General features: G+C 34.4%; 2 protein-coding genes across 3 annotated transcripts in view; one reads left to right on the top strand and one right to left on the bottom strand.

Annotated features, from left to right (window-relative positions):
* Window positions 1-4,512, top strand: part of NEMF (nuclear export mediator factor) — a 58,356-nt gene extending 53,844 nt beyond the window's left edge. Inside the window, exons 28-33 of one of the 2 annotated variants that reach the window (XM_036735799.1) lie at window positions 26-232; window positions 2,044-2,076; window positions 3,454-3,554; window positions 3,656-3,699; window positions 3,792-3,871; window positions 4,019-4,512. In XM_036735799.1, coding sequence (XP_036591694.1) covers window positions 26-232; window positions 2,044-2,076; window positions 3,454-3,554; window positions 3,656-3,699; window positions 3,792-3,871; window positions 4,019-4,096 — 543 coding nt within the window. In that variant the 3' untranslated portion in view covers window positions 4,097-4,512. Of the gene's footprint in view, window positions 1-25; window positions 233-2,040; window positions 2,077-3,453; window positions 3,555-3,655; window positions 3,700-3,791; window positions 3,872-4,018 lie in introns of both variants that reach the window. The other variant, XM_036735798.1, reaches the window with a different exon arrangement.
* Window positions 4,513-5,070: 558 nt separating this feature from the next.
* KLHDC2 (kelch domain containing 2) overlaps window positions 5,071-14,606 on the bottom strand; it is a 55,041-nt gene continuing 45,505 nt past the window's right edge. The window contains exons 4-13 of the mRNA XM_036735801.1: window positions 13,616-13,731; window positions 13,286-13,367; window positions 12,919-13,002; window positions 12,241-12,321; window positions 12,109-12,167; window positions 11,687-11,796; window positions 11,171-11,243; window positions 5,783-5,870; window positions 5,648-5,700; window positions 5,071-5,453 (exon numbers count right to left, since the gene is read on the bottom strand). Coding sequence (XP_036591696.1) covers window positions 5,330-5,453; window positions 5,648-5,700; window positions 5,783-5,870; window positions 11,171-11,243; window positions 11,687-11,796; window positions 12,109-12,167; window positions 12,241-12,321; window positions 12,919-13,002; window positions 13,286-13,367; window positions 13,616-13,731 — 870 coding nt within the window. The 3' untranslated portion in view covers window positions 5,071-5,329. The remainder of the gene's footprint in view (window positions 5,454-5,647; window positions 5,701-5,782; window positions 5,871-11,170; window positions 11,244-11,686; window positions 11,797-12,108; window positions 12,168-12,240; window positions 12,322-12,918; window positions 13,003-13,285; window positions 13,368-13,615; window positions 13,732-14,606) is intronic.

The following is a 14,606-nucleotide window of genomic DNA, read 5'->3' as shown; positions in this document are numbered from 1 at the left end:
GATTTTGTGATACTGTGAAATAAAGTCTGCAGGTTCAAGCAAAGAAGAAAAAGGGAAGAAAGGGAAGAAAGGAAAAACAGGGAAAACAAAAGAAGAGACAGTGAAGAAACAACCCCAGAAATTCAGTGGTGAACTGAGGATTGGTGACAGAATTAAGAAAGAAACTACTGTTCTTGAAGCTGTAACTCATGAATTGCAAGAACTTGCCATGGACGATCAGCCAGATGAGAAGGTAAATTTTCTCATCTTTAGAAATAAATGACTGTAGCTTTTTATATAATAGTACTACTGACATCTGAAATTAAAAAGCCACCTTACTCAGTGCTCTTTCCTAAAAGCATATTTGCTCACATTTTAAAATTAATTAAATAATAAAAATATCACATGGCAGTCTTAACTACTTTATGCTTAACATAAAGTCTTAACATGGCATAGGGGATATGGAGCCAGCCTGGGAGTCAGTGATGATACCCACCAAGTTCAAATCTGGCCTCTGACATATCCTGGCTGTGTGACCCTGGGCAAGACAACTTAATTTTAGTATTCATGGCCCTGGCATCTTTTAAGGTTACAAATTTCAGAATGGTTATCAGTTGGGTTTGGTAGAGAGAGTCTCCTCACTGGGAATTCACAGTAAAATTACAAGTCCAAACAACAAAATTGTGGCTAGCATAACCTCTACAACACTGAAAGAAATGCAAAACTAAGTTCATTATCTTATTTAACCTGAAATGGCTGCTGTGCCTTGCCTCTTGATGAGATATATGTGCATTTTTCTTTCATGCTTGGTGTCAGGCTTGAGGTACAAACAAGAATACATTGGCAGATGTTGAAGGAGGCCTTGTTTGCTCATAGGCATACCTCATCAGCATTAGTTGCACTGAGATGAATGTCTTTCATCTTGTAAAAATCACTCTAAAAATCATAAATTTTTATTTCTGATATTTTTAATTAGATGATGTTTTAGTGAAAACTGACTATAAAGTATTTTTGAAATGAATGTGGATGCGATCAAAGCAAAATAGTAATTTGACATTGGCTCAAAAGAAGTCACGGGAAAAAAATTTACTTTCTGATCTTTATGTAGAAAGGGTTGCTACATTAAAGGTGGCCCAGCTATATTCTAAGTACTCTGAAAAACTAACCTATATAATAATTTACTTTACAAAAAATTTCAATTTTGCACATTAAATTTCTGACTCTTGAAAATGTCTTTGAACAAAGAAGTTTGTAATTGATTCTTGTGAATTCAGTACAGAATTTAAATTGGGAATCATTGTTCTTTGTGGCAAATTAAATATAGCTCATCAACCACCATGTTCCCAGTTGAGTAAAGTTTCCTAGATGTAGCCTTTCTTATTTTTTAATGTTCTTTGGTGGTAATAAAACCAGTATTTTTGACTATTGTATTCTGATATTCTACATTATTCTCTTGGCTTGAATCAGTTTCGTTGAGGTCTATAAATGATAGCCATCCAATATTTAGGGATAGAGTATCTTGTGAAGAAAATTTTTTCAAATATAAGAATCCTCTCATGTGCATTATTAGAAAAGATAATCCGATTAATTTGGAGAATGTATGTCATCAGAAAATTTTCCTGGAGGCAGTAGTCATTGATAAGACTTCTATATTGATCCTCAGGTCTTTCCCAAATTTGTTTCCTTTAATGCGTATTTTGTTATTCATTATACCTTTGGTGATTAAGAACACTAAAAACTTCCCAGACAGTATGGGTCTGTCTTAAATCACTATTTTTTTTTCCAAACCTTTCAGAGAGCAATGCCTCCTTTGTTTTAATCTCTCCATTCGAGTGGTATTACTCTGAAAAATAAATTTAAAATGCCAGGTCCAAATTTTATACCATTAACACTTAAATTCATTGCTTTCAGATCACTGCTGAATATAAACCTGTATTTCTCTACAAGGGTCAGGTAGTAACAGCCTGATTAATCACACTGTCTTGGCTGTTATATGGTCTTTGGCATGGACTACAAGGGTTTTATACTAACTATAATCTTGTTTTATTTACATGTTTGGAGCAGGAAGAACAAGATATAGACCAACAAGAAAATGAGGTATGATTTTATTGGGTGGGGGGTGCGACACAAATAGGGGTTCTTACAGCACTGTGTCATCTCTGTTTCCTAAAAGATTCAGCATAAATATCAGCCAATTTAATTCCATCTTTGGTGCTACACAGAGCCATTTGCCCTAGGTTTCCTTATTCCTTAACAGTAAATGAATCAACTTGAACAAGTGGGCAGGGCCCTAAGAACAGAAATACTTAGAATTAGGAAATCTATAACCAAGTTTCCTGGACCCCACAGACTCTAATGCTATTCCTTAGCTAGTACTCAGCTGCTCATGAAGCAGATTTAAATCTTTTTCTAGTCATCATTGTAGTTAATAGGCTACAGTAAAAGAGGACTCCAAGTAAAAAAGGAGTGCAAATAAGCCAGCCGTTCTTATATTAACCTGTTATTTTGCCTTTTCAAGATCTTGTATATTTTAAGAAGACAAGAGGTATGATAAAATAATTCTCTTTAATTAGGACTGTCCTCACTCCCTCAATGCTTCTCCATATATTATTGCAATTAAACACATCTCTGGAGACATAAGGTGGAAACTAACTCTTCGTTAATTAATGGGAGTCTTCAGTGCTAATTAGAGAGGACTTTTTTAAAAAAAATTCAGTTTTAGTTTCAGTTCCAAATTCCTACCCTCCCATTGAGAAAGCAAGAAAAACAAAACCCATTACAAACACATATAGACACACAAAATAAATTTCCACATTAGCCATGTTTCTACACACACATACACCCCTCTCTTAATCTGCACTCTAAGTTCATCCTGTCACTTATCTGGAGGTGTGTAGCAGTTTCATTATGAATTCTTTGAAACTGTGATTGGTCATTGCATTGATCAGAATTGCTAAGTCTTTGAGAGTTATTTATCTTTGCAATGTTGTGATTGTATAAATTATTCTCCTGGTTCTGCTCACTTCACTTTTGCATCGGTTTATAGAAATCTTTGCAAGCTTCTCTGAAAGTATCCCCTTCATTATTTCCTTACAGCACATTTCTATCGCCTTCATATAACATAACTTGTTCAGCCCCTCAGTTGATGGGCACCTCATCTATTTTCAATTCTTTGCTATGACAGAGAGAGCTGCCATGAATATATAAACCTTTTTTTCTTTTTGTAGACATAGTCATGATAGTTACTGAGTGGTTTTCTTAAGGCTTACAAAAGTTTTTCTCTTTAGATGTTTTATTAATACACTTTTCTTTTTTAGCATCATTGATATTTCCCATGACTCTCCCTCTCCCCAGTATTTTCCTTATAACAAGCAGTCAGGGAAGTCAAATCGACACATTAGCAAAGTATGCTGTATTTTAATTTTCTTTTTCTAATATGAAAAGTGCCATTTCAGAATAGTTTTTGCTTTCTAGGAGAACCTGCTGGATTCTTTGACAGGACAACCCCATTCTGAAGATGTTTTGCTTTTTGCTATACCAGTATGTGCCCCTTATACCACCATGACCAACTATAAGTAAGTCACCATTAGGCTGTTCAAGTCAACAACAATAAAAAGAAAAGTATGTCTCATTAATTGCTTCGTAATTTAGTGATAAGTACAATTTCTTTTTAAAGGTACAAAGTGAAACTTACTCCTGGAGTCCAGAAAAAAGGAAAAGGTATTATTGTCCTCTAATTCTTTTAAGTTATAATTTTAAATAATATGGTGAATGAATGGAAAACAGTTCAACATTTTCTTTTCTCCTTTTAGCTGCTAAAACTGCCTTGAATATTTTTATGCATTCAAAAGAAGCAACAGCAAGAGAAAAAGATTTATTTCGTAGTGTAAAGGTAAATTTTCTTTCATAGTCTTTGGACCTCTGATATAAGCCTCTGGCTTTGATACAGTCAAGTCAGAGTTAAAATAGTGGTTACAAATATGTTTAATGTCTATAACTTGGAAAACATGAAGGTACTCAACATGTTTGTATTTTTTAGGACACTGATTTATCAAGAAATATTCCTGGAAAAGTGAAGGTATCTGCTCCTAATCTGCTTAATGCAAAGAAGAAATAACAGACAAAATAATAACGTATTTTGAAAGGTACTCAAATGCTCAAAGTGTCTTAGGTAAATAGGCCATACTATGCATTCTACAAAATAACTTTTTCCCCATTTCAAACGGAAAAAAAAAAAACCACAGTATCTTAATTGTAAGTTTATGTAAGTTTTGTACAGCACTATATATGTACCTAATTCACCTAAATTAACGTGAAATTTAGGTCACAAGTGAACCTTCATTTCATGTTGAAATACTGAGATAATACATATGCTGCAGACCTGAAACAAATGTTCCTGGATCAGTTTTTCTCCTAATGTTAATAACCAGTTAATTTGTATTGTAACTGGGTATCCATATGCAGGTTTCCCTTCTCCACTCATTTCTGGAATTCCTGTTATGAATGTGTTTATAAAAAAATGATTGAATGTGATTCAGTTGTTCTTTCTGCCCTCACCTGCCCCCAGCCCCCAAATACCCTGTGCCACCCACATCCATTGGTCTGTATCAAGCTAAGGTATCTACAGCATACTGGTATTTGTACTACTCAGGAATTACAATTACTAAAACTGTCTTTGCTCCCATCCCAGAATTAGACATAACATTTCCAACCTTTTGGGATTCCTTTGTTCAGGCCAGAAGGAAATAAATTAGTATACTCAGTTCTTAGTAAAAGAAAGTGATACATGTGGGAAAGGGAGGGGAGAGAGGATTTCATTAGAAATTTATGTAAAAATCTCTATAGTTTCTTCTGCAACTTGGTCATACCCAAGAAACACTCTCAGGAGAATTATGATATGATTGTGTTACTAACTGAGTGTTCATATTGTACCATTTCCCTTCTCCATTTGTGAATGATGTCAAAATCCCATGACCATGGAAAGTTAAATTTCAACTAAATTATTTTACCTTTTCTCTAGTTGTAAGCTTCCCCAATAGTGTGAGATGAAAGTGTATGCCCTATTCAGAGTATTAAATAAGAATGTGATAATTATTCTTGGACTTTTTTGTCCAGCATGTTTATTTCTATTTGCTCTAATAGAAGAAAATCACTTGCATTAAATACATTTATTGCAAATATCTTCAGACACAAAAATAAGTTCTCTAGGCCATTCACATGCAAATTTAAGCCAAAAAAGCTTACAACAACACAGCTTACAGATAATGCCACACTTTGTGAAATTAATTACACCTTTTAGAATTTTGCTTGTCCATGCAAGATTTATTGGAGGCATGACCTGTAGAGAATTTTATGATCCAGATGTATTGTTACTACCAAACCTCTGAGTCACACTGTGAAGTAAGTGCTTTGGAAGGCAGTTCCATGAGCTGGCTAATAAGTCTTTAAAGCAAATGACTGCTTCTAGGCTTAGCCTGAAAAGGAGAAAAAAAACATTGTTTAGGCACTTTGAGTTTTAATAAATTATAAAGAAGGAATTAAGGAGAGAGATAGAAAAAAACTATAGTTTTTAAGTGATGCTTGTTGTTAGCACCCTCCCTCATGATTTACAAGAAATTAACAAGTTAACTAATTAAAAACAGCATTTTTCCTCCATTAATCAGCTTACCTTACAAGAGATTTTGGTTGTACTGAAAACACAAGTATTTCATTACTGTGAGCCTACAAGAGATTAAAAAAAATTTTTTTAGTCAATAAAATTCAGAACTAAAAAGTCATCTTTAAAAAATAAAACTATACTTACTGCTTTGTGCTGGGCAAGTAAGTTGTTAGCGCATCCACCAAAAACAATCACTTCTCCTTCATCACTTGCACAAGCTGTATGCCATAACCTGCATAGTAACAAAAAATTTCAAGTTAAAAAAACAAATACCTTACCTTCTACAGATTAGTGGACTTTCTACCTCCTCCCCACTATATTGTTGAGTAGGGAAGGTGAAGAAGAAAGCTTCCCCCTCCTCACAGCTGTATTTATATCACACCAAAACCAGAGGATAAAATTTTTTTAAAAATCAGTCCATTATAAAGATACACATCTCTATATTATATTACATAACCTAGGTGACCAATTTTTCCCCTTTCTATATTTTGGTGTCAGAGAGAGCCTGAATGGTATCCATCTGGTTAGTAGTATCTTAGGTATATATAATACATACATAAAAAAATAAATTTTACCTAAGATACTAACCAAATGGATACATTCAGACTATCTCTTTATCTATCTGAAATACGACTCCTGTTGCCAATTTTTGGCAGTTCTATTTCCAGATCTTTCTTTATGAATGCTTCTACACCGTTGCAATAAACACCTTCTTTTAGAGGTGGGGGCTTCTCTACACAACTGAAAATAATCTTAAGGCATAGGACAATCCATGTCAGTCTTCTATTGGAAAATGTACCTTAAAAACTCCTTAGCCTGATGTATAAAAGCCATCTACAAAGTTTCCACTTATCCTTATATACATTTCATATCACCCATTCTGTCTTCCAAACAAACTAATGTTTTCTGAACTCCACATTACATCTCTTTATGAACTGTCCCCTAAGCCTAGAATACTGTACCCTCCTTTTCTTCCTTACATCTCCTAGCTTCAAGGTTCAGTTCAAGTGCAGATTAAAAGCTACCTCAAGGGAGATACAGTTCTTTGTCCTTGTATCCCCAGCACCTCACAATGTCTAAGAAAATGTTTATAAAGTTTCATGTGAACACAGAAAAAATATATTTTAATCTCCACACATGGGAATAGAATGAATTGTGGATGACATTTGAAATTTTAGAAAAAAAACCTTTCAAAAGAAAAATGCCATCTTACTGGAACCTATGTTTTCTATTAGTGTATTTTTTTTCAGATTCTGAATTATACCACCACTACTTACCTAGGCAAATAAGGACATTAACCTTAGAGAAGCAGAAAAAAAAATAGTGGACCAAAATTCAAATCCTACCTGAGGATAATTTATTATATGTGGGCAATTTATGAATTTAATTTCTCCCTTCAAGACATAATGTTTAATGCTCATAATTATGAGATTTATTTATGTAAAAAGATCCATTTCAAGCTCTCACCTTTCTAAGGTAGTAAAAGTTTATATAAAGTGATTATTTAAGCAACTTTAGGGAAGAAGAGGAAGAGTAGGAGTTGGAGAAGGGTACTCTATTGAAGACTGAGATATGGGCTCAACTATTTCCAGAATCCAGTAATAGGTCCTGTGAATTCCTAATGCCTGCTATTTAAAACTTCAAAGGATTTTTAATTATAATAGATGATTTCTTAATATGCCTACCTTCTTGGTTTTGTTAACATTCTAAATGAGGTATATTCAAATTTAGAAAAGGATTATCTTTAGCTAACTACTCCAGTCATTTTACAGAATATCCCCATTTTACATATAAGGAAACATTCAGTTTTTCACTTGCTCAAAGTGACACAGCCAATTAATAGAACTGGATATAAAAGCTTAATATCATATCATGGATCTAGTGTCATATCTGTAATAACCTGGCCTTGCTGAATAGTTAATTAATACAATCTACTATCCCAAACAATTGATGGATGAAGTTCATTATAAATGTGTATTGTAGTATTTTTAAAAAAAAAACCTACTAATAGGAAGGAAAACACTGCAGAACAAAGAATGATGAGCATTTCAAGTTACTTTTCTAGAAAAAAATGAATTATTCCAACAGGAAGAAAGTTAGAACTACACCTGTTCCCTCAGAAGCTATTTAGAATGCAGAGTTATTAACTAGCCACAGAAATGATACCATACTATTCTGAGGGGAGGGATAGAGCCTGTGAAAGAACCACATATACCAATGCCTGTGTCTCAGAGGTAGAACTTGAACTTAGTCCTGACTCCAAAAGACATAATGATACTACTCTATTCAAAGTTGGTAATTTATGTAACGTTAAATAGTGTAAGTCAAATGGATTTTTCTAAAACATTAGGCATTAAGACCAAAAGACATTTAATACATATATAAAGGCTTTCTTCCCAACTCACCAGAATACTCTCCACACATTTCATAGTTGTCCATCATTTTATTGCTATTTCCTTAGGTCATTTTTCTTAGATGCTCACCTAATTCAGAAACTAGTCAATTTTGTGCAATAAAATCACTCATTTGAAGACATACAATGACTTCTCTCTGTAAATGTAGGAAGTACAAAACTGAGGAAAATCTGAAGGATAATTTCTAGGTCCAGAGTCTACTTTAAGATTTTGTGAGAGAGTGACCTTGGGCAAGTCATTTAACCAACTGCCCTGCCTAAAAAAACAAAAACAAACAAAAATTTTTTGTGAGAGATAGGTGAAGGGGTAAGATCAAGGATAATTAAAGAGGAAGAACCTGATTCAATAAGAAGGAAAAGTAAGTAATTAGCAGAGCAAAAAAGACTAGATAAGTAAATACTTAGTAAAGGGATTGTAGGGGGCCAAACCAAGGTGGAAGAATGAAGTTAGCATTTTGCCTCCCTAAACACTTCCCTATACTAGCTTGTATCCAGTGATACTGGCCACCTTCTTATTTTCTGAACAAGACATTTCATCTCTCAACTTCTGCCATTTTCACTAGCTACGTCCCATGTATGGAATGCTCTCTCTCCTTATCTCTGTCTCCTGGCTTCTACTGTGTCTCAGGTAAAATCTCAGTTTTTACAGGAAACCTTTCCAGGCTCTCTTACAGTGCCTGTCTGTATCTTGTTTAAACCTAGTTGTTGGCAAGTTGCCTCCCCCATTAGATTGTGACCTCATTTAGGGCAGGGACTGTCTTTTGCCTCTCTGGGTATTCCCAGCACAAGGCACTATGCTTCATAAATGCTTTGACTGACTAAAGAGCAGAGAGCCCTGTGGAACACTTAAGGTTAGTGGGTTAGTATTCCTGAAAGGAATGGAAGTGAGGTTTCAATGGGGGAAAAATGCATCTCAAGTGGATGAGAGGAAACCGCCTAATTGTAAAAAAGTTAGAGCGAAAGAATGCCACACAGGAAGAAAAAAGGAAGGAAAAAAAATGCAGACATGACAAACTCCAGACCAGAAAGAGTCCATCTAATTAGATTGGTAAGAATGTATTTTTCTGGTGTCTTGCAAATATGGTTCCATTTGAATTTTATACAGGACATCATCCATGAAAGTGGCTTCTCTGATGTACATGTGATCATTAAACTTGACATATACGTGAATGGCACCATTTTGGAAGACAGAAGGCTGCATTTGGAGTATAGATTTTGAAACTCAAAGGAACTTGGACAGAGGTCATCTACCTAAAATGCTTTTATAAGCAACAAAGAATTTGTAAACCAATGAACACAAGAACTAATAGAGATGAGGTTATAGGCTGATATTGATGTTTTCTCCATTATCTTTTTTGGCATAATAATATTCTGAGCTCTTATATTCTTTTGGGATGTTCCTCTCTTTAATAATGTGAAAATCAATTTAGAAGTGCCTTTAAAATCATGTGGACTTTAGCATTAATTTCCTGTGTATATAAGGGAACAGAGATATGAACACTGCCTAACAGTGATCTCTACTTCCATACATAAGGGTGGTTCCACAATGGTCTATTTCTAATACTTGAATCTACTTCTTTGTGCCAGGCACAAAGAAGGTACTTAATAATGGCTTTTTGAATGATGAGACCAGAATGCTAGAAAAATCCTCACAGACCTGATCAACTTAACACCTGTTTACCATACTCTTTCAAGTTCAATCATTAACATTTACTCTACTCTAACATTCCTTCAAGCTATTGTTCCACATTTCTCTTCCTTTTCGTTCCCCACTCTGTCTCCCACTCTATCTCCAAAAGTCTTATCTCAAATGTTATCATCTTAATTTCTAGATTAAGTCTGATGGCTTTATCTCAGTTCTAATCTTCCTTAATCTCTCTACAACATTAATTTTTTAATTAATAATTTTTTTTATTTTTAGTTCATAACATTTCCACAATATTTTGCGTTCCAAATTTTCCTCTCCCTTCCTCTTCTCCTCCTTCCCCCCCAAGACAGCATGTAATCCAATGTAGGTTGTACATATACCTTCACACTGAGCTTATTTACATAATAGTCCAGTTGTAAGGAAGAATTATAACCAATGGAATGAATCATGAGAAAGGAGAAATTAAACCAAAAAAGAAGGAAAAAAAAGAAAGCAAAAAGTTTTCCTCAATCTGCATTCAGATAATTCTCAGGATGTGCATAGCTTTTTCCATCATAAGTCTTTTGGAGCTGTCTTTGAACCTTGCACTGATGAGGAGTCAAGTCTATCAAAGTTAGTCCTTACAGATACCATCTTTCATTAAACGATCATTACACATGATCTGTAATCATGTGTAATGATCTCCTGGTTCTGCACCCCTCACTCAGCATCAGTTCATGTAAGTTGTAATGAAGTCCATCTGCTCCTCGTTTCTTATTGCACAAGAGTATTCCATTACATTCATATCTCTCAATAACTTTAGAAACTGCTGACATTCCCCCTTCCTGGTTATTCTTCCTTGTCCCTTACCTTATGTTGCTTTCTTTGGGTTTTCCTACCTGTCTAGCCCTTACTCAATTTTCTTTTTCTTTCTGAGGAAATCAGAGTTAAGTGACTTGCTAAGTCATACAGCTAGTAAGTGTATGAGGCCGGATTTTAACTCCGGTTCTCCTGACTCCAGGGTGCTACCAAACTGCCCCCTTCCTCAGTTTTCTCCACCAGTTTATTGTCCAGTTACCACTTCCTAAAAATGCTGTCCTCCCTAACTCTATTCTGAGCCGCCTTCTTTATTCCCTTCTTTAGTGAGTTCTTCCTATTCCCTTCTTTAGTGATTTAACTGATGAAATCTTTTCTACATATCTCCCAGACCTTAGATACCCAGCCCTAATCTCTTAAAGTCCATTCTCTAAGTGATTGTTCAGCATTTCTGATTCTGTCAGCTTTTCAAACTTAAAATGTCCAAAACAGAACTAAAAATTTTCCCTTCCTCCCTACTTTCCTATTTCTTAAATCACCAACTTGAGACATCCAGGTTACAACTTCTTAGTTGTCCTTTATTCTCCCCTTTTTCTGTTACACAAAGAAGTCACTTATGCACACACAAATTATTTGTTCAGCATAGAGCTGATGAATCATTTTTGTTTGCTTATACCTTGGTTTTTCAGCATAGCTGTGTTTAAACTGTATCCATTCATTCTTATTGATCCAATAAGTCCAGGCATCACCTGATAACACAGAGCCAAAGAAAAAAGACCCTTAAGCATATTATTTTGTTTTATGTGGAAGTGATGTTAAACTGTACTTTTTACTTTTACCAAAAGGAAAAGGTTTGAAGCTCATTTCCAAAAACGTATTACTTGTATATAAGTAGGACAGTGTAATGTAGAGAAAGTAGAAACAGATATGAGTTGGGTTTTTCTTTTACTTTCATTGGAACTGACAGCTAACTAAATCCCATCCCATCTATAACTTTGAGACCCTCTGAAAATTAGAAAATATGAATAGGAAGATTGATTGTAACCTATTAAAAGTGGAGTTAGAGAATCCTATTTGGAAATGATTCTTTAGACTTTCTAGAGTAACACAGATATTAAAATTACATTTGTTTACATACTCTCTTCCTATGGGAAGTGCACATGTTCTGCTCAAAGACATTAAACCAACTTACTTAGTGGTTGTTTATCAGTGGTAAACCCTCCAAAGAGAAAAAGATGATCTGGAGAAACCGGTGTTAAAGAATGCCAAGAACGACCAACTGGGCACAGACCTTGTGGAATTCTGAAAAGGTAAAAAATAGTTGTAATCAATGCAATAACAACAATGTTCTAATTTTTCCCACTTCCCTTTAAAGACGGAATTCAACAACTGAGTTACAAATTGGCATGACTCAGCATTTGCAAATCTTTAGTTAGTAACCCCTAAGTACGGTTGTTCTTAAAAACAAAGTCTACCTATCATGTTTGCCTCAATGAGTGATTATGGTAAAATTAAGAATAAACAAAATGTACTAACAGAGCTTTAATAAGGAATGAATCTACACTGAAAAGTTTTTTCTTTTGAAGGACTTTTCTAATGTTATTTGCTACCTACAATTCATTCCATTCCCATGTATCCAGATTAAGATAATGGAGATCATTCATCCTGGAGTCCTAAGGGAGGAAAAAAAAAGTTACTCTTAAATAATCCAAAAGGAAACCAAAATTTAGGAAAAGATATACTCACTCGATATCTGCCTCCAAATACAAAGCCTTTGTTTCCAACAGTAGCACAGGCATGGGCAGCTCTAGGAGATGGAGATTTACCCTACAAAAAGCATCACAGAGGAAAGCTCTGCTAACACACTTTAACTTAAGGCTAAGCTGATAGTAGAAAGTGGTTGTTTCTGGGAATGGAAATAATGTTAACAGAATTGTATCTGAAGCTTAGCAAATAAAAACAGTCAATAGAAATGCTAATGTGAAGGGACAGGAAGACTAGACCACTGCCTAAATAAAATGTAAATCTCTAGTGTAAACTGGAATTTGTTCATCTCAATTTACTATTTCGTTTAATGAAAGAACTAATAAAAAATTCTTAAAAGCTTACTTTTTTCTAAATACAAAGAAATAAGCTATATAAGAATTCACTTTGAATGTAGTACCTGGATAGCAAGGTACTATAAATCTTATGAATATACAGGAAGGAGATCACCAGATTTGAAAAAAATCAACCACATCACTTACCCTCTTCCTAACAAGTCAAAAATAGATTACATCATATGAACAGAAAGTAAAAATATAAAATTATACCTCGTATCCTTCTTCAATCCATTTTCTAGTCTGAGAAGATATATTTACGCTTTAAAAAAAACTGATCAAAATTAAAAGACTAATTTTAATTCACTGTTCTGTAGAAACTTACTGTAGTTATAGGCTGCCTCCAGGTAAAAGTTTCAGTGTCCAAAACATGTACATGATCATTCCATCCCCTGGGATGACTTGAGTTCTAAATAAGATAAAAATTTAAATTGACCTACTTTTGGCTATATTCAGTCAGTTCCCAACTTACGGTTTCCACACTTATCCATATTAAATTATACACCATGAGCTCCTTTAAGGGAAGAGACTATTTTTTGCCTAAATAAATAACTGTAGTTATAAATTGATTAACAAGGCACACTAGAAATGGAAGAAAGTAAAGGGTTATATATGGTGATGTCATCAATAATTCAGTTTAATTCAATAATCAGTTATTAATACTGAGTCAAATAATTTTAAAAATCACTTACCCAAAAAGATGTTTCATCAAACTCAAAAGTTCCCAGTTGTTTATCTTCAGGTAAATATCCATAACCTCCAAAAAATATTAGCCTGTAATACAAAAATAAGACATTTTACAAACTCTGTCACCACTCTAGCTTATTCACTAGTGATTCATTTTATTGTATCATAATCAAAAAGTTGATGAGGTATCTTTTTTCTATTTATTTCATTAAGATGAAAATGTTAAGTTTTTAGGTTTTTAAGGGTAAAACACTTTATATTCAGTTAGGACACATTATAAATTTAAGGGGAAACCAGTTATGTATGTAAAAAATACACTAATGCTACCAACTCACTTGTTTTTATATACCCAGACACCAAGTTTGTCCTTTGATGATGGGGGAATTCCTTGGCAATCAACTCTTACCCACTGTAACACTCTGTCTGTAGACCTTGAATCCAGCATATAGAACTGCAGAAGAAATTTTATTTAGGCAATTAAAATGAAGGAGAAGAGATTGAACACAACTGTAGAGCAATATTATCAGTCTGAGATTTGCAGCAGAGAATAGCTAGATTTTATAATGCAGTTTACCAAAAGTCTATCATTCTAGCTTCAAACAAATTTTTTCCTCTTGCACTTAAGAGATATCTCATTCACTACCAAATTTAAACTCTGTAACCTTGTCATCCTATCCAATCTACTACAATTGTCCTTTCATTGACCTTGGCACTGCTAGTTTCTTTTTTTCCTGTAATGGCAAACAAAGTGGGACTTTTTGTTTTGCTCTTTTTTCTTTTGGAGTTCTAGTTCTTCTGAGCACTAAGGTAATCAACTGCCTTTGTTTAAATCAAGGGTCTTTGATTAATCAAGAGTCTTTGATGACCTGCTTAAGTCACAAGAAAGCCTAAGTTACATGAGTTTGAGTCACATGAACACCCTCTGTGGTCTGATCCTGAAGAAGTGTACTCTGAGGTTAGCATTTTGCTTTGGGTGCTCATTCATTGGAAGAGTGTTCATGTGATGTTAGTGTGATTTGGACAGATGAGAATCTGGGTAGCCATTAAGGAGCCCCCTGGCTTTGAAAACCCAAATGATGGTGCTTCCATCGCTGGTAACTGTGTATGTATTGCTATGATCAGACAATTAGAAGCCTGTCTGTTGATTTGTGTTTATTTGTTCTGCTTATATAATTTCTGCTTGTAATTTCTGTTTGTTTTCTCTGAAGTTCAGGGTGCTGGCTTTTCCCCCCAAGTGAATGACATATGTATGTTTAATTAAAGTAAGGTTGTTAACCCCTTAAAATTGCTTTCCTTAGAAGAGCAGATCAAAGAACCTGTGGTAGC

The sequence above is a fragment of the Trichosurus vulpecula genome, chromosome 8 (assembly GCF_011100635.1).
Source record: "Trichosurus vulpecula isolate mTriVul1 chromosome 8, mTriVul1.pri, whole genome shotgun sequence".
NCBI lineage: Eukaryota > Metazoa > Chordata > Mammalia > Diprotodontia > Phalangeridae > Trichosurus > Trichosurus vulpecula.
This window is presented reverse-complemented; position numbering and strand designations above follow the sequence as displayed.